General features: G+C 33.1%; 1 protein-coding gene across 2 annotated transcripts in view; it reads right to left on the bottom strand.

The window, feature by feature from the left end:
• GABA-B-R1 (gamma-aminobutyric acid type B receptor subunit 1) overlaps positions 1–20,983 on the bottom strand; it is a 75,823-nt gene that overhangs the window by 26,051 nt on the left and 28,789 nt on the right. For both annotated transcript variants that reach the window (XM_081986397.1, XM_081986396.1), the window contains exons 2-3: positions 11,743–12,003; positions 3,385–3,519 (exon numbers count right to left, since the gene is read on the bottom strand). In XM_081986397.1, the coding sequence (XP_081842523.1) occupies positions 3,385–3,519; positions 11,743–12,003 (396 nt within the window). The remainder of the gene's footprint in view (positions 1–3,384; positions 3,520–11,742; positions 12,004–20,983) is intronic.

The raw sequence follows: 20,983 nt of genomic DNA, 5'->3' as shown, positions 1-20,983 counted from the left end.
ATAGCTTTGAAGAAAGTCAAAATGTCAAAAACAAGCTTAAGGCCTAAACAATTTAGATTTTGGTTATAAAGCTATTTGTTTCAACCTAATTTTTATCTGGAACAACTTGTATAGGTAACTTTAGTGCTATTTTTGCTTGATGATTGCCCTTTTCTTATTGTTGTTTAAGTTACACTTGTAAAACTAGCCTTAATATTACTTGGGGTCTATTTGTCAAGAAACTTAGGGCTTTCCTAACCTAACATTATCTTAGTAGAGGTTAACTTTAGATTGTCTTTATGGTTAAAGTTTTCCATTTGTAGCATTAGAGTTAGTACGAAAACCAGGTAATGTTTGAAATAATGGAGATTTGTGTCTTTACTTCAGTGCTTTTACTTGTGAAAGATATAAAAACAACTTTGTAAATATCTCAGAAACACTACTCTTTTATAGTACAGCACATTGTGTATACCGTAAATAATGGAGATTTGTGGCTGTAGATATCTCAGAAACTGTACCTAACCTATTTATTGTTAAGCAAGAAAATTATCACAATTTATAACTAAATAAATAACAAAAACTTTTGTCGGTGTTACCAAAACTGGCATCTTTTAAAGCTAAAGAAATATGCTCGACTTTTTCGCCACTAACTTTTAGCCCCGACATCGAAAAAGACATATTTCACGCCGTAATTTTCCACCCTGAAGATAACAGTGTTTGGTCGGTTACGATGATGGTGTTATAACTTTTTACGTTTTTAATGCCGCAGATAATGATAAAGTGCTCGAATAGTCAATTTTGCTCAAACGGGTAATGATTTCGTAAGCTAACAAAGCAATGAGTATTTTTATTACAGTCACACACACGTGGAACTCTATTTATGGAAAGGTCAACGTAGGAAATATTGCCGGATATGTTGCAAACAGTGATTGGAAAATCCAACATAAAAATTCGAATTTTTCAAGTGGAAAATACGTTCGAAATATGTCTTTGATATTACCTATTTTACAGTGACATTTATCTAACAAGGGTGCAAAGGACATTGTGTACTAGCACTGAAATAGGGCACATATCAATCATTTGTAGTCTCTGACAAAAAATAGAAAAATTACAGCATTTATTGGCATGAAATTTACATCTAAAACTAACCTATAAAAACTTATTAGAGCATTTCACATTTGTACATTTTAACACACATTCATATAATTCAGTTACAGTTCCAATTTTAGCGACTGAAAGGATGAATTATTGAAAAAGCCAGATAGCCTGACCGTTGTCCTTAAAGTCCCAAAAACCGTAGCCCGATCCTCTATAATCCTAAATGGTTTTACAAAGAGTTCTTCTATTATTCATATGGAATAGGTTTAGGCTCTAACTGAAAATAAAAAACGTACTTCCCCTTTGTTTTTGTGTACTCTATGAATAATTTGGTAACACGTGTTGTTTGGACTTGTACATTTTCAGGAGGGTTACTTGGAAGTATTAAAGTTTACAAAGAATGTTTTGTTTGCATTTATTAGCGACAAATTGTAATTTTGGTGTAAGTTGAAAGAAGATTAAGAAGAACAAGATCGTCTTGAAGATGAGAAGAAATGTGCGAACAAAGCAAGAAACTTAATGCGCAAAAGAGTGTAATGCTTGGCAATTCTGGAACTGGGAATGACTCTCCTAATTGAGTCATAAACATTAATCATATGTTTCCCAAAGGCCTTGCCCATTATCCGATTTTCTTTTATGTTAAAAGACGTGGAAAAGAACGAATTTATTAATAATTGACGAACAAGTTGTGCATCAACAAAAAATTAAAAAACTCCTTTTCTTCATCACTCTATACATTAAGTGTTGGAAAACTTAATTAAAACAATTTTCTATGTTAACTTATTCAGTGATCACATCAATTTCTTTTAATCCCAGAATCGACTAAACTAACGATGGGCTATCAAGGATCTAGTGAGGCTTGAAGATGGTAATAAATCCATAGTAAACTCAGCGACTTAACTGGTGATTTTGATTATACCACCCCACTAAATTTACCTGAAACATTATGTTAAAACTAATGTTTATCCAGTCCAAATTTTCAAGAACACTTTGATAATTAACTCTAACAAAAATTTACGGCCCACATAGAAAATCTCTGTGGAACAATAACACGAGGTAATTTGAATCCCTACAGACTTAACCCTTGTTGATTCTACAACCCTTTGCATATACCTGGGGTAACAAAAAAATGTAATGTTAAACCTTTAGGGGGTTTCAGTTGGATTAGCAAATCACATACACGTATACCATCCTGCCTCATCCATTGATCGTCAATCAATCATCTTGTCAAAGACTTTTAGGAGTTTAAAAAAAAAACCGACTGGGAGATAAAGTTTCCTGAAAGATATAGATTTAAGGGGAAAAATGCATTTTAACACGGAGTCAGTCTTTCCGGCAATTTATATCACATTCCCTTATGCAGCCTTATATTCTAGAAAAAGTTCCAAAATATTTACTGAATGGTGAGAAGTTGTAAAAGATTCGTTGCGGTTTACTTAGAACGAATATTTTACGTCATTTTTCTTTATGTAAATGGAAAGTTTTGTGAAGTTTGGCATTGTTTTTTCAAAGTTTTTTTGTAGAAACCACCGCTGAAATGAATTTCAAAATCTTTTTGTTTACTCTGAAGTTTTTAATTAGCATTGTTGTGCAGATTTATTAGATTCCTAGTGAATTACAGTGGTGGGTTTCATTTTTGAGCTTATAATTAGAGCAACGAACAAACAAAAATAAAGAGCACTTCAATCCAATTTGTTAGTTTTCAAGTAGTCATTGATCAGTGTGCAAAATAGAGTGTTGTGTATGTTTCAATCTGGTTGTTCTTAATTTAATTTAAAATAGTAATAAAGAATAAAAAAATCTTTAAATTTAAATCTTGCCAATCGAAAGCCAACAGTAAGGTGGCAAAAAAAGCAAGATAAAAGATAATAAAGTTAACCAATTCTTTAAGTGTAAATTTAGTCAAATATTGACCCTCCTACCTGAAAAACCTGCCCTGAAAGTTAAACAGAATAATCAAATATTAAGCACTAAGAGTTATTTAAAATTCATCTAACAAAACAGTTTACAGTAAACTGTAAACATATTTTTTACATAGAAATTGATTTGCTGAAAGGGTAACGCCTTTCAAGTAAATCAGAAATTCCGTTTCAGCGTCTCAAATTGAAAAATCCTTTTACTGACTTTACGTAAAACGCTTTGGACTTGTACCAATAAAAGTTACTACACTTCCTCAGACTTTTTGAGAAAATATAGCGGACGTTGCTCTAGAAATTCTAGACAGATTCGTAGGTAGCCAAATTGGAATCCATAAAATCAATAATAAGGGATTTTTCTTGTTAGAAATAATCGAAAAAATCCACTTACCACTATTAGATTCCACATTTTGGCCGCTTCAGCAACAGTGGTGCAAACTGTACTGCACCCGGCTAGCAACATGAGTTTTGTTGGTTCGTTGTAAAGCAGGTTATACATCACGCTAGCTGCTAAGCCGGGTTCACACTAAAACAAACATTAAATTAATCAAAAAAGTACACGGTAAAATTTAAATAAAGCACAAAAAGGCCATTTATTCGACAAAACAAATATTAATCGATGCATCCGCATTTCGTTCTGTTTGGGTATTTACTTTATTAGGATTAATATTAAATTAAATTGCGCCTATTTTTTCCTCGTATTGGTGCGCTTAAATTAAACAAAATTTTAATAATGGATTCAATAAACAAACTTTTATTGCCCGACGGCTGGATTTTCATCAACTCCAAAAAAAGGGCAGTTTTTAATTTTGGGGAATATTCTCTGTGAGCGTTTTACTATGTACTCAATGCCATGATAGTTTAATTTTGCTGGAATTTAATTAAATTTGTTATGTACAAAGCCTGTAAAGGTATTTTTATTAGGTGCACTGAATTATTCTATTATTTTCGTAGTCTGTACTATAATCTGAATCAATTTCATGAGTGATAACAACTTGACAATTTTGACGGCCACAGATTGATTCAGATCACAGATCAGGAAAGTTTTTTCTTGTCAAACCTGAAAGCTAATTTGTACAGTTTGCACAGTCTTGAAAATTACATTTCAAACTCTTTCATTATTAATTTGGCTAAAAATTCGAGCATTTTTGAGAAATTTGTACTGTTTTTAGTGCTTTAAAACTGCTTTCAGCCCAAAATATCGAGTTTTAAAACTATTTTCAATAAGTTTTGGTCTTGTTAAGCCTAAAAGTCAATATGTACACTTTCCATAGTTTTGAAATTGTTATTTTAAGTTTTGTTCGCTACTAAATTCACTTATAAGCTCATGAATTTTGAAAATTAGAGCTTTCTTAAGAATTATAGAGTTTTTTTAGTGCTTTAGGACTACTTTCAGCCTGAAAAAAGTTTCAAGATTATTTTCACTAAGTTTCAGACTTGTACGGCTTGAATAGCAATTTGTACACTTGAAATTGGTATTTCAGGTGTGTTTCACTATTAAATTGATTGCTAAACTCGTGAATCCTGAAAATTCAAGTTTTCTTAAGAATTCTAGAGTTTTTTAGTGCTTTAGGACTACTTTCAGCCTAAAAAATCAAGTTTCAAACTATTTTTACTAGTTTTCAGACTTGTAAGGCTTGAATAGCAATTTGTACACACTCCTTAGTATTGAAATTGTTATTTCAGGTGTCTTTCACTATTAAATTGACTGCTAAACTCGTCAATCCTGAAAATTCGAGTTTTCTTAAGAATTGTAGACTTTTTTAGTGCTTTATGACTAATTTTAGCCTTTAATTCAGGTGTCTTTCACTAGGAAATTGACTTATAAGCTCATCATTCCTGAAAATTCGAGCTTTCTAAAGAATTCTAGAGTTTTTTAGTGCTTTAGTACTACTTTCAGCCTAAAAATAGAGTTTCAAAACTATTTTTACTAGTTTTCAGACTTGTAAGGCTTGAATAGCAATTTGTACACACTCCTAAGTGTTGAAATTATTATTTTAGGTGTCTTTCACTATTAAATTGACTGATAAACTCGTCAATCCTGAAAATTCAAGCTTTCTTAAGAATTCTAGAGTTTTTTTAGTGCTTTAGGACTACTTTCAGCCTGAAAAATCAAGTTTCAAACTATTTTTACTAGTTTTCAAACTTGTGGGGCTTGAATAGCAATTTGTACACTTGAAATTAGTATTTCAGATGTCTTTCACTATGAAATTGACTTATAAGCTCATGAATTTTGAAAATTCGAGCTTTCTTAAAAATTCTAGAGTTTTTTTAGTGCTTTAGGACTACTTTCAGCCTAAAAAATCGATTTTCAAGACTATTTTCACTAAATTTCATACTTGTAAGGCTTGAATAGCAATTTGTACACACTCCTTAGTCTTGAAATTATTATTTCAGGTGTCTTTCACTATTAAATCGACTGATAAACTCGTCAATCCCGAAAATTCGAGCTTTCTAAAGAATTCTACAGTTTTTTAGTGCTTTAGGACTACTTTCAGCCTGAAAAATCGATTTACAAGACTATTTTCACTAAATTTCAGACTTGTAAGGCTTGAATAGCAATTTGTACACACTCCTTAGTCTTGAAATTGTTATTTCAGGTGTCTTTCACTATTATATTGACTGATAAACTCGTCAATCCTGAAAAATCGAGTTTTCTTAAGAATTATTAGACTTTTTCAGTTCTTTGAGACTGCTTTTAGTTTAACTAACCTATTTGGTATTAAATGGACTGGCAGCTTCCCATTTAATACCCCATAACTTGGCTATTTTGACAGGTTACAGGATGATTTAATATATTAATTTAAAGCTTTTGAAATTCACATTTGAGCTCCCTTTACAGTGTTTTTTGCAAGTGATTTTTTTTTAAATTTTTGGCATGACAAACATAATTACTAAGTTATTTGATATTTAAAAGATAAATTTGAGTGAATTTGACTGTTTCAAGAAAAATGTATCATATCATTAACAAAATGAACGTTTTATTAATTGAACATGAATATAAGAGGCATATAATTTATAAAATGAAAATAAGACTGCCAGCGGGAAATATTTTTCATTACTAAACAGTTCCGGCTATGAAATATGAAGCAGCTAGTTTTTGACGTGCAAACCATAAATTATCTCACTGTTGCAACTATAATCAGCTAATTGATGAAATGGATTCTTTAGCTAATTAATACACTAGGTGCTTGTAAACAGTTTACATTGAATGTAACACAAAAGTAAATCAATTACATTAATACCCAATACGTTTAATAACACGGATTGGAAATATCCGATGCAGTGGTGGAATTCAATTTGCAAAATGTTTCATTAGTCAAATTATCAGAGGCAGTAAAGCATTATTTATGACGTATGCCCATGGCTGTTCGGTTAATTAACTGATTACTGGACTTAAATTCATTATTTACGCTAATGTTCGTTTTGTTACATGTCTTTGCACCATTTTAACTCTTTTAGAAGTACATACTTTAAATATTTGAATAATGGAACATATTTGCAAAAGAAATGTGATATTTAAATGAGATGTTTATAGGGCATGTTGAAACGTGATAGGAATATATCGGTTAAAGAACGTGACTTCCATTAGGCCAGTCATATTATATGAGATCTATCTATCACGTTATAGTTTTATACACGGTTGGGTATAGCGGAAACAGTATTTATGGCTTCCGTGATTCATAAATATGGTATTTTCGCCGGGTTGCAACAGCCTAAAAGGTTAAAGTGAAGAATCTGGGTTACACCAACCTTTTAGAAACGACTTCATTACGATCTAGAGCTTATGTCACAATTGTGGAAAATGTCGGAATTAAACCATTAATAAAACAAATTTACCAATGAAATTTCCAAAAATTGCAAATCAAGAAAGAACAAAAAATGAAGAAGAAAACTAATTCAAGTTGACAGAAATAGGAAAACACAAAAATTGTCTACTTTACTGTCTATTCAGTGTATTTTCTGCTTTACACTAGTATTATAGATATTTTGCAATAACAAAATGTTTACTACAGAATTAATAAAATATTCTAATGGCAAAATACAGATATTGATTGTGAAATTAATGAAATATTTCAATTCACTATGATTGCGGTAAGACCGAATTGTCAGTAAATTGTGTTTTAAATAAAACATATACCATATTAATCGTTGACTGAAAACTAGTGGGTTGAACACAAATTAAAATTTATATTTATTAAAATTCAAATACAAAAATAGATATAAAATAAACAAGCAGCCATTTAATGTAATTGTGGTTAATTGATAATTGGCCTAAGACATGCCTGAGGGATTATATTGTCATTTAAGGAGAACATGTTGCATCTATTTGGATCAAACTGTACGCGAATTAACTCAAAAACCTCTAGCAGAAATTAAGGTATTCCCAAAGGAAACTTTCTCCTTGTACCCTTGCCTAATTTTCTAATTTGTATTAGCATCCGTTAGTAACTTTCGACTAAGTCTACAACAAAAATTTGCATAGCGAAACAAGCTGGATTGTCGGCTTCCATTTCTATTTACTCTTTCAATTTACTTTCAGGTAAAATGAGCTATAGTTAACACTTCAGCGAGTGTCGTTATCAAAGGCAAAACCGTAAAAGGACTCAAAGCAAACAACTTGATCCATTTGAGCGTTTATTTCGGTGCAGTTGAAGAAAAACGCTTTGCAAGATGCAAAGCTTGTTAACTGCACAATGGAATTAGGAATTTCACATTCTAATCAAGCTAGCAATTATCCAGAACATCAAAATTCATAACTCAGAGCGTTGCTATGTCGGTGCTAATTAAAAGTTGAAATTTCAGGAGAAAACCTTTTGTCTTGAAATGTATGTGAAGTTTTATTTGTTGCACTTCAGGATTCAATTAGGCCGTACACGACTTTGCTAGAACTTAAACGGAAGTTTAGTGCTTCCGGAAATCGATTATCGGGGTTCTTGTGTCAATTTGAGGTTGCAGTCCTTGATTTATATTGCCTCAGTCTCTTGGAGGATTTCTGCAATTTAATGGAAGCGTTATTGTATTTTTTCGATTCTTATCTTGAAATTTCGTTATCTGATCGCAAGAACGAATCCAATTTCCTGTAAAAATCAAAAAAGCAAAACTAAAATGTTTCACTTTGTTATAAGGGCAACATCCAGAAAAAGCTATCAAAAGAATACAAAATTCAATATCTTGTTTTTGGGCCTTGTGCGTTGTACGGAAAAGTGAAGTGAAAAGAGTCTTTCTTTTACTGCTTTCCTAACTTTGAGGAAACTGCGGACATGCAGTGGAGATAGGAAATTCAATCAGAACTTAAAGCTCCGCTCGCCCTCTAATCGACCATGGCATTATTGCGAAAGTCGACCGTGTATACCAGCTTTTTACTGGATAAGTCACGATATAAATTTTCCACCAACGATTTTTGCCTTTTTCCATTGTTTTCCATAGAAAATTTGTGTGATTCAGAATAACTTTGCAATTTTATTTCATGTGCTAATTGATTTATGACATAAAGTTAGTTTGATTGGCCCTAAATTGCATTACGATCCTGTATTTCAATTCAAATATGGTCAAACTGTGACTGTTTAAGGAACAATTTTAGTTTTTTCTATTTTAATATTTCTTGAGTAATTTTAGAAATCGTCTGACAATTTTAAAAGGTTCTTAAAAGGTTTAACAAAAGATTTAACTTAATAATTACCATAATTGTAGAGACATATGCAGTTTCTTGCACTTTCACATTTAAGAGGCTCACAATGTAGTTAGAGGCACTTTTCAAAACTCCTTTTTTTTAAATGTTTTGTAGTGTTCTTTTATGTCATTAGATAGGAAATTTAATGGGGATTCTAAAAATGTGCTTAAAACTGTAATTTTCCCACTCCAAGTGGGTTTTATAAGTGATTTTGTCCCTGACTGTTTTTTCAAACTGTGTTTCTGCCAGTTCAAATTTTGACACCGCTTTTCTCTCTGACTGTACTCAATTTTTTAATGTTTTTTTATGTCATTAGGTAGGAAATTTAATAGGGATTCCAAAAACGTACTTAAAACTGTCATTTTCCCACTCCAAGTGAGTTTTACAGGTGATTATGTCCCTGACTGTCTTTTCAAACTTTCTTTCTGACAGTTCAAATTTTGACACCGCTTTCCTCCCTGACTGTACTCGATTTTATGTAACGTTTTTTATGTCATTAGATAGGAAATTTAATGAGGATTCCAAAAATGTGCTTAAAACTGTTATTTTTCCACTTCAAGTGGGTTTTACAAACGATTTTGTCCTTGACTGTCCTTTCAAACTGTCTTTATGGCAGTTCAAATTTTGACACCGCTATTCTCCCTGACTGTACTCGATTTTCTGTAACGTTTTTTATGCCATTAGATAGGAAATTTAATGAGGATTCCAAAAATGTGCTTAAAACTGTAATTTTTCCACTCCAAGTGGGTTTTACAAACGATTTTGTCCTTGACTGTCCCTTCAAACTGCCTTTCTGGCAGTTCAAACTTAAACATTGTCTTTCTCCCTGACTGTACTCGATTTTTTAATAATTTTTCGTGTCATTAGATAGAAAATTTAATAAGAATTCCAAAAATTTGCTTAGAACTGTCATTTTCGCACTTCAAGTGGGTTTTACAAATAATTTTGTCCCTAACTGTCCTTTCAAACTGTGTTTCTGGCAGTTTAAATGTTGACACCGCTATTCTCCCTGACTCTACTCGATTTTCTGTAACGTTTTTGATGTCATTAGATAGGAAATTTAATGGCGATTCCAAAAATGTGCTTAAAACTGTCATTTTCCCAATACAAGTGGGTTTTACAAACGATTTTGTTCCTTACTGTCCTTTCAAACTGCCTTTCTGGCAATTCAAATTTTGACCGCTATTTTCCTTGACTATACTCGATTTTCTGTAACGTTTTTGATGTCATTAGATAGGAAATTTAATGAGGATTCCAAAAATGTGCTTAAAACTGTTATTTTTCCACTCCAAGTGGGTTTTACAAACGATTTTGTCCTTGACTGTCCCTTCAAACTGCCTTTCTGGCAGTTCAAACTTAAACATTGTCTTTCTCCCTGACTGTACTCGATTTTTTAATAATTTTTCGTGTCATTAGATAGAAAATTTAATAAGGATTCCAAAAATTTGCTTAAAACTGTCATTTTCCCACTCCAAGTGGGTTTTACAAACGACTTTGTCCCTGACTGTCCTTTCAAACTGCCTTTCTGGCAGTTCAAATTTTGACACCGCTTTTCTCCCTGACTGTACTAGATTTTCTGTAACGTTTTTGATGCTATTAGATAGGAAATTTAATGGCGATTCCAAAAATGTGCTTAAAACTGTCATTTTCCCAATACAAGTGGGTTTTACAAACGATTTTGTTCCTTACTGTCCTTTCAAACTGCCTTTCTGGCAATTCAAATTTTGACCGCTATTTTCCTTGACTATACTCGATTTTCTGTAACGTTTTTGATGTCATTAGATAGGAAATTTAATGAGGATTCCAAAAATGTGCTTAAAACTGTTATTTTTCCACTCCAAGTGGGTTTTACAAACGATTTTGTCCTTGACTGTCCCTTCAAACTGCCTTTCTGGCAGTTCAAACTTAAACATTGTCTTTCTCCCTGACTGTACTCGATTTTTTAATAATTTTTCGTGTCATTAGATAGAAAATTTAATAAGGATTCCAAAAATTTGCTTAAAACTGTCATTTTCCCACTCCAAGTGGGTTTTACAAACGACTTTGTCCCTGACTGTCCTTTCAAACTGCCTTTCTGGCAGTTCAAATTTTGACACCGCTTTTCTCCCTGACTGTACTAGATTTTCTGTAACGTTTTTGATGCTATTAGATAGGAAATTTAATGGCGATTCCAAAAATGTGCTTAAAACTGTCATTTTCCCAATACAAGTGGGTTTTACAAACGATTTTGTTCCTTACTGTCCTTTCAAACTGCCTTTCTGGCAATTCAAATTTTGACCGCTATTTTCCTTGACTATACTCGATTTTCTGTAACGTTTTTGATGTCATTAGATAGGAAATTTAATGAGGATTCCAAAAATGTGCTTAAAACTGTTATTTTTCCACTCCAAGTGGGTTTTACAAACGATTTTGTCCTTGACTGTCCCTTCAAACTGCCTTTCTGGCAGTTCAAACTTAAACATTGTCTTTCTCCCTGACTGTACTCGATTTTTTAATAATTTTTCGTGTCATTAGATAGAAAATTTAATAAGGATTCCAAAAATTTGCTTAAAACTGTCATTTTCCCACTCCAAGTGGGTTTTACAAACGACTTTGTCCCTGACTGTCCTTTCAAACTGCCTTTCTGGCAGTTCAAATTTTGACACCGCTTTTCTCCCTGACTGTACTAGATTTTCTGTAACGTTTTTGATGCTATTAGATAGGAAATTTAATGAGGATTCCAAAAATGTGCTTAAAACTGTCATTTTTCCACTCCAAGTGGGTTTTACAAACGATTTTGTCCTTGACTGTCCCTTCAAACTGCCTTCCTGGCAGTTCAAATTTAAACATTGTCTTTCTCCCTAACTGTACTCGATTTTTTAATAATTTTTCGTGTCATTAGATAGAAAATTTAATAAGGATTCCAAAAATGTGCTTGAAACTGTTATTTTCCTACTCCAAGTGGGTTTTACAAACGATTTTGTCCTTGACTGTCCTTTCAAACTGTCTTTCTGGCAGTGTAAATTTTGACAGCGTTTTTCTCTGGTTGAATTGGCAACAATGCAAATATTTTTGACAAAAAAAAATCAATCATACCTTGCTATCGTTGCTGTGTAACGTCAAAACGTAACCAGGTAAAAGATCTTTTCGGGCGTTCACGTCTTCTAAAGCTAAACGGGCGGCGGGCATGCACGCCTGGCCGCCCTGCCACCCACCCTTGCCCGCAATAGGAAAGATGCCACCGATGTGAAGAACGTTCCCGTCGCCTTGGACACCGTGGTGTCCACCGCCCACCATCTCTGCCGCCCATGCGAGTATTATTGGAAACGTCCATGCTGTCCATGGTACTACTCGTTGCTGAAACAATAAGTTAACGCATAAATTTTCTGTTACTACCACTAGTATTAGTAATTTTCAACCAATTTTCTGTAGTGAGACAAAAGTTATTTCTCTCATCTGTAACTTAATAACATTAAGGGACCCCGAGTCCTTCACTTAGCACTCTCTTATCCTTCTTTTATTTAATTTACCCAGGAAATTAGGTCGCCTAGACAGCAAGTCAGGACAACAAAAGCATTTCCTTACCTAAAATCTACCAATTTTGTTGAGTTGGTTTAAAAAATGTGACTAGCTAATAATAATAGGAAAAGAGGGACCAGGAGAAAACTGTTTGAAGCAATGATTCGAGCTATTTTTAGTTTTACAACTTCCGGACGGATAGTACAATTTCAGAGTTTATTTTAAAATATTCAAGCCCTTCCTGAGAGTTTTCCCTGCACTAATGGAACTCTATTGAAAATTAAAATTGCCGGTTCCGTTGTTAAAGTCGTTTACTGCTGCGGTCGGTGTATCGATCCTTTTTCAAGCTTGAAGTAGTAGCCGTTTAGGGTATTAAATATTAACAACTTCAAACTGAACAATGTCGTTTTCATTACTAACCAGCACTCAGATTTGACTAGAGCATGCAACTGGCTAATTACAATTTTGCGGCTTATCGCCCGGAAAAATCTGCGTTTCTAATGATACCTTCCCGAAAAAAAGTGGGTTAAATCCTACAGGTGAAATGACGGAAAATGACGAAATTCACAGTTAATGTATGCAGCCGGAACTGTGTCAAGAACAGCACGTTTCACCTCACTTGGGGGTCTCATCGATCCAGCCAGCTAAATTTGGACCAGGGCTTAATTAAACCCTATTCTTTATTAGAAACGTCAACTGAATTTTTAAATTAAAAATTCTCAATGTTTATGCTTTGTGCCTCGTCGAAAGAATTATACAATTTTTTTTGGAAAGTATCGATCAAAAAATAGTAGCGAGTTGTGTTTTATTTCTGATTAGCAAGAAACGTTGCCAGACTACAAAATTTCCCATTAAATTACGTTGTAAATATGATTTAGAAAATTTTAAATGTTCAAACTATATTTTTATAATCACGTGACTGATTTTGACAGGTGGCCTTTACAGAGTTGTAAACTCAAACATTGAATGATCAAAGTCACGTGTATCTCTTAAGTGTCTAATCCAAATTTACCAAATTTTTTACGTTAACGTAGTAAATTTAAGGTTTAATTTTACTCAATCAAGAAACAGAAGGTTTTATGAGTTTTACCATTAGAACTATAGCTGCTCGTAAGGGAAAATAAGCCATAACACGAAGAAATGTACAGAGAAAAACTTCCCAACTGGCTTTAGGTTAAAAGTAATGTTACTTTTTAATGAATCTCCTGAACGAGCGCAGTGAATATTTTGTAAATCGTTTGCAAATTCCTTTTAACATGCTCGTTTATTTTACTTTAATAAATATTGGAGAAAACTTGAAAACAAAGGAGTGTCCCAAACAGAAAACGCCACATTAAAACCATTATTTACTATCTCGAGGAAAATGTAAAGTAAGTCTCAACGAGAAAAGCCTGACACACATCCAGTGCACAATTTTATTCATTTCAACTGGAAAACGAATTTCACTACGGGGAGTCATTCGCAGAATAACAATATTGCTTCAACTACATATTGTAATACTAATCGCATTATTCGCAGAAAACGTGTAGAATAACAGGGACAGTTCCTGGATGGTTTACTGCCAAGATAGCCAAAGTTGTCCAAGCGGCAAATAATTCTATTTTATAACCGCTAGATTGTCCAGTGATAATACTAAAGCCATTATAAAGAACCAGAGCTATTTTGCCCAGGTATCAGTTTGATAATGCAGGGCAAATTAAAACTTTTCCCTGAAGTATCGATCAAGGACTGATCCTTGTGGACCACTTTAGAGTTTCCTTGATTAATCCAAGAGAGTTTCTTTGAAAAGTTTTAGTGGATCATTATTGATTTATGTGCAACTACAAAAAAATGTGAATTTTATTAACTGATTACATAAAGAGAATGTTTCAGAACTCACCGCCTTTATCGCTCTAATAGTTTAATTTTTGCAATGTAATTAGTCAAACAAATACATTCAGAAAACCAATTTCCTAAGTGGGAAATACTTGAAGTACTTTTACGGTGAAACATAAAGCCCTGAGCTTCCTTCAATACTTTTTATTATGGTAAACACCTACAAATGTACTGCGGAGCTTATTTTTATATTATATACGGTTTTGACGGTGGGATCCACCTAAGGCAGAGTGAGTTTTTATGCCGCTACACATTATATTCTTCCTTGCATATACTTTTTCACCACGACGTGATAAATTACCTCCGGAGATTTTCACATTTCCATGTTTGACGCACTTTTAAGTGTAAAAATAGGTCTTTGCTGTTAATTATGTTAATATAACCTCTATAAAAATATTATTATCATTCACCAGTTTTAAGTTATTATTTCATTGTGTTAACCGATTAAATTGATTGATCGTTTGTGCTTACAATACTAGAAACTTAATGTAATTAATTAACTAAACACTAACAGTTTTTCTTACCAAAGTGCGTTAATATATATCATTAATATTTATAATTGTTGCCTTTAACTAGGTTAAGTTAGAACAGCTATTTCAAACGAATAATATTTCCGTAATGCTTACCACAATTTTTTTATTCCTGACCGAATTAATTCTTTTCGAACCGTCGACTGTTGTTTCCCAGTCAGACATAAAGGAGATTTACAGATTCTTTTGTGTCTAGTCGATTGAGCTACAAAAATCTCGTCTTAGTTTCCTCTCTTTTCATGTTTTACTCGATTTAAAAATAATCCAGCCACAAAAGAGTATTTTGTTTTGCTGTTTTGATTTTCAAGAAAATACACCGCATTTACGGATAACAAAATTATCCAAAACGATTTATCTGCGACCAGGAAAAATCAGAAAATTTAGGATGCAAAGTTAGTTACTAACGAGTCGTAATGAAGGCATTATCTTACGGTTTTATCGTGGCATTCTACATCCGTTGAATACAAATAATTCTATTATGGACGGTTTGAATGAAGGCGAAAAAATTTTTTTACCACTAAAATAGCATTAATTAGCCGCAATAAAAATGATTTCAAAAATACTTGATATTTTGAAAATTAACATTTTTCAATACGTTTCTTGATCTTCATTGTAATTCCTTTGAAGGTTAGGGTTACAAAATATCCCATATACTTCCTTTCTCTTTAATAAAACAACATGGAGTAGCTAAAGTCTTTCTAAAGCCAACAAGGTGTACTATTAAGCTCGAGCTGATTTCTTGCACTCTGAAAATGCGTCAAAGACAATTTTTTCAAAAGTTTTCGGAATGGCACAAAGAAAACTAGGGCAAGGTTTATTTCGTGATTTATGCACTGATGACGACATTGTCCTAAATGCAAGTTTAATTTTTAATTCAAAGGCCTCAGAAACTCTCATATTTTGCTAAAGGTGCCATTTAAATGAACTAAAATTCGAACATTTAATCTGCAGTTCTTGGCTTGTCGGTCTTTTTGGTGCTTTTAATGTAATTCATAGACCCAGATTAGAAGGTTAACGAATTCAAGGCAATGTAGGTCAAGAGTACGTACATTCAGGCTATAGACTATAACAAGTTATCGATTATATATTGCGGTATTCACGAAAGGTTTAAGCCAAACGGATCTTTGTTTCCCAGTCAATTGGCTGTGAAGGTATTGTTTTTCAAAATAACAGAATTCCATGTACTTTTTGATTTCAGCATTCTACTACACTCATGACGACGAAACTTTTAAACTTTAATTAAGATTTCGTTCAGTTCTTCCAAGTTTCTTTGTCTGATGTAACTTTTTGATGTTTCAGAGCAGAATTAGGTCAAGTAATACTGCTATTTTCGTAAAATCTTATTTACAAAACTTCCATTCAGCACAACAATAAGCTTTCCTTAATAATTTTTGGTTATTTACCCCAAACCATCGGAAAAACCATTTATAATTATTATTCAAGGCGAATTTCTAAAGAAAACCATTTAGCAAATTCTTGTTTGGCAAGATGAGCATCTACAGGTGGCTTAATTGTATTTAAGGGATCGTTTGTTTGATTAATTGCTGTTTTATGTGAAACGCTCGTTTAGGATTTAAACATTTTTTTTCTAAACTAAACAAACAACAAAACTGTTTGCTAACTGCACAATGCTTTTGTTGGAGAATAGTTTTATGTTTAGTAACTTTAAAAGAAACTTGCTGGTGTATGTTTCAGCGGCACAATACTAACAAAAGTTTTCGGTCAAGTTACCTCAGTTTGCACTTTTGGAAGTTCCTTTTTGTATGACTGCTGAACAGTATTTAGGTTTCAGAATCAATTTATCACAAACGACCATAAATATCTTCGATTTCAAATAATAATGACAGTAGTAGGCTCCTCTATAATTTCCATAAACTATTTCCGCTAATAATAGAACCATTTCCGCCTGAATTCCCCAACAAAATGCCTTTAGTTCTACTACTTATCAGACATTGTATAGGGAACTATTAATTAATCGGCCACAATAATAAATAACAAGAAACAATACCGGCATTATTGCTAATTACTAAACTTTGTCACGAACTGACAGGCTTAAATTTTCGGGTTAGGAGTCCCTCGAATTGTACCAAAGGCTGCAAACATGACGAAAGGGTTGATTTCGGGGGTTAACTTCTAGCTTTTAGTGTCGAGTGGGCTGAAATTAATACGACAATAGTTTGTCAAAACCCTGTAGGTCAAAATATGTTTACATAAAATTTGTTGTAATTTTCCTATATAGTGTATGTTCAAATTACTATTTTCTCCAAAGCGAATCATATAAAACAGCTCTGCAAATTGACATATTCCGGTGTACAAAACGAAATTCTGGAGTATCCGAGCTAATAGGCCTTTGTGCGTAACCAATTACAGAGTTGAATAGGTTCTAAAAACTCTCTGCTAGTTATTGTGACTGGAAAGTAACAAGAGGAAAAATTGTTTTTTAACCAAAAGCGGACGCAATCTGAGCTTAAAATTCCGGGTAAAACGACATTCTATTGTGCCAAGATAAAAATCCATTTTTAGTCAGAATTTCCAATTACTTGATTTATTTTGTCGTCATTCTCTTTCGTTTCCATTTTTTTTCACGCTAAAGGTTATGATGTAAGTTTAAAACACTCTTGTAGAGATCTTCGGTACTTTTAAGAAGATAATGATAAAGAAAAGTCATATAAAGAAGTCACTGAACAGAGCTTAATTAAAATATGTTCAACGGTAATAATGTAACTAATAGACTGATGAGGGTCGGGAGTTTTCAAACTATTTAAACCATATTTTTGTTTTGATTTTTTCTCAACTCTCAGTACAACGTTTAGTGATCTAGTTATCAGCGAAAATATAAAACAGATACAATAAGTGTTTGACGGAGCAGTAATAAAAAAACTTAAATTGGCTAGAAGAGACGAGAAAGTTTATATAAGTCTCACTAATACTTTGTAGTAGTTAAAAATGTGTTTTTAATGGACAAAAATCTCTCTCAAGAGTTTTACCATTAATTACAAGACGTACGAAACATAAAAGGTCAAAGTTGAGCTACGGCCAGACAGAAAGAATCTCTATAGTGGGCGTAAATTTCTAAATTTCAAGCAGACGTTTTTCCTCGTAAATTTTGGAATTAAAAGCAAATAGAATACGTAATTAATTTCAGTTTAAGGAATGTAATTTTAAGCTTATTTTGACTCTTGTAACGAAAATTACAAGTTATGTTCGTGTAACAGCCAAAGGTATCCCTTAAGAGCCCTACAATTAATTAGAACCATACGAAATGTGGATAAAAGCAGTGGTCTTTCATAAAGTAACCTGAAAGTTAAATGGAAGGTCAAAGTTGAGATACGGCCGTAGAGGTTCGGCAAAGTGGAAAAATCTCGGGTAGGCGGCTCAAATTCCATTTCGCTAGTCTGGAAGTTGGAATATGTTGAATTTGAAGTTAGGGAAAAAGTCGTCTTGGACGCGAAGGTTTTATTACAAAAGTTTAGGAAAGAAATCTCCGTGTTAGGTATATAAAGGACTTTTTGTCCGGTCTGACGTAATGAAAACGTCCAAGCGCCTGATTCTATCAGCACTTTTGCTAAATTTAGACCAACCTATTGGATTACATTACAATGTATAACGAAGTGCTGTTTCCGATCACTGAAGTAAACGGTTTCTTCCTTAAAATCCAATTAAAGAAAACAACTTTATCTCTACAGCTCCAGCAACTTCACCGGAAATCCAAGGTAGTTTCGCTAATTTTAATCCTGACTTGGAAACTGAAATTTATTACCCTTCCTAATTAAATAAAGATAATTTGCATGTTTCATATCTTCCTGGCAGCCATCTTACCGAGTGATGGACTATATAGCTTTCCGCACATTACCTCGGACTTAGAGCTAATGAGGCCATTTGGTTAGGAAGCTCTAGCCTGGAACTGACGCGGTAATTGATGATGCCTCCTTCAGATGCGGTTATATAAGTTTCCGCCTGTGTCATACTTGTATTTTCTCATATCATATTAAAGAAAGTACTTTCAGAATGTCGTGTACTTTAGTTACATTACTGACAGTACTTTTACTGAAATTTGTCGTAAACACTCCGAATAATTATCAACTAAATCACGTCAGCTCAGTTTGAACAATGAAAACAGTATAGTTGTCCTTTTTCCAATCAGTAATTTTTTTCAAGCCTAAAATTGTATAAAGTTGTCCTTAATGGACAAAAAATAATATATACCACGATAACTAGCAAACTGCTAAGCTTAACTGTTCCAACTCCTAAATTCGTAGCTTAAACTGAAATAGAGGCAAATTGGCATATCACTTAATCTAAACAAAATTTTTTTAACAATTTCAATAAAGAAGTTTAGTATTTACATGCCAAGAAATGTATGTAAAAATGATATTAACTGATGGTTTTGTAGTAAGACAGTTGAAGCACTCTAAACTCCCGAAAATAACCAAGATACAGGGTGAAACTACGTAACGTTTGAACTTCAATACAGTTGCCTGTATACAGGGTGTGCACGAAATTGTTAGTGGATCATTATTTTTGCTCACCCTGTCCACAATTTTTTTCTCTACACCACTGAAAAGAGCAGTTCAAGACGATTTTTTTGAGCGGCTGAACCGTCCTGTACTCCAAAAAATAACCAAGATACAGGGTGTTAAAATTTTGAACTAATTTTCGGTAAAAAGTGCATCAAAGTAGTTTTTGGAAAATCTCTCGAAAACGGCTAGATTTACAAAAAACTACAAGAGTGTAAAATTGTTCCTAATAGACCACCAAACCAAACTACGTAACGTTTGAACTTCAATACAGTTGCCTGTATACAGGGTGTGCACGAAATTGTTAGTGGGTCATTATTTTTGCTCACCCTGTACACAATTTTTTAGATACAATTTTTTTCTCTACACCACTGAAAAGAGCAGTTCAAGACGATTTTTTGGGGCGGTTGAACCATCCTGAACTCCCAAAAATAACCAAGATACAGGGTGTTAAAATTTTGAACTAATTTTCAGTAAAAAGTGCATCAAAGTAGTTTTTGGAAAATATCTCGAAAACAATTAGATTTACAAAAAAACTACAAAAGTGGAAAATTGTTCCTGATAGACCACCAAACCAAACTACGTAACGTTTGAACTTCAATACAGTTGCCTGTAAACAGGGTGTGCACGAAATTGTTAGTGGGTCATTATTTTGGCTCACCCTGTACACAATTTTTTAGATACAATTTTTTTCTCTACACCACTGAAAAGAGCAGTTCAAGACGATTTTTTTGAGCTGCTGAACCGTCCTGTACTCCAAAAAATAACCAAGATACAGGGTGTTAAAATTTTGAACTAATTTTCAGTAAAAAGTGCATCAAAGTAGTTTTTGAAAAATACCTCCAAAACGGCTAGATTTACAAAAAAACTACAAGAGTGCAAAATTGTTCCTAATAGACCACCAAACCAAACTACGTAACGTTTGAACTTCAATACAGTTGCCTGTATACAGGGTGTGCACGAAATTGTTAGTGGGTCATTATTTTTGCTCACCCTGTACATAATTTTTTAGATACAATTTTTTTCTCTACACCCCTGAAAAGAGCTGTTCAAGACGATTTTTTGGGGCGGTTGAACCATCCTGAACTCCCAAAAATAACCAAGATACAGGGTGTTAAAATTTTGAACTAATTTTCGGTAAAAAGTGCATCAAAGTAGTTTTTGAAAAATACCTCGAAAACAATTAGATTTACAAAAAAACTACAAAAGTGGAAAATTGTTCCTAATAGACCAAACTGCGTAACGGACATCTTGTACATCATAAAAAAACATTTTTGAACTTCTTAACCAGGATTTTTATATGTTGATGAAAAAGCGTCTCAATGTAAATTTAACATATGCATGAAAACTGGGTCAGCAGGTGTCGCTTACAAAAAAATAAAGGGCAAAACAATCCCCTATAGGACCGTTCTTTACAAAGGATTTGCCACAACGGGTTTCCATTAGGGTGGTTGCGTTTCACGAAAAAAATATCCTAAGTAAGGGTATTTACCCGATTTCCTTTGCTCTTTTAATTAGGAGTTCTGGAATTTCCTGAATACACTCAAGTAAAATTACAAGTCCGCTTATTAAGCAAGTCTTGTGGTAAATTTAACTCAAACTGTATGGGTATTGTGCAACGCTAATTCGTAGTTAATGTAAGCGGCAAAACTTTAAATTAATTCTACGTTTTGAGACTATAATCAGCTAAAGTTCTATAATCGAAGTTTGTTTAGGGTTTAGAAAGGCTTTTCCGTTAAACCTTAGTTGCTGAACATTTTATGGAAAACTATCAAATGGGAAATGAAAGTTAAACCGTTATTAAATACATAAATGTATGGTTTTCAGTCATTTCAGGGACACCCTGTATAATAAAGGGTTTAGGTTTAAAGTTTGAAAATACCAAGAGTTATTTAG

The sequence above is a fragment of the Ips typographus genome, linkage group LG9 (genome assembly GCF_016097725.1).
Source record: "Ips typographus isolate SLU linkage group LG9, UJ_Ityp_2.0, whole genome shotgun sequence".
Taxonomy (NCBI): Eukaryota; Metazoa; Arthropoda; class Insecta; order Coleoptera; family Curculionidae; genus Ips; species Ips typographus.
This window is presented reverse-complemented; position numbering and strand designations above follow the sequence as displayed.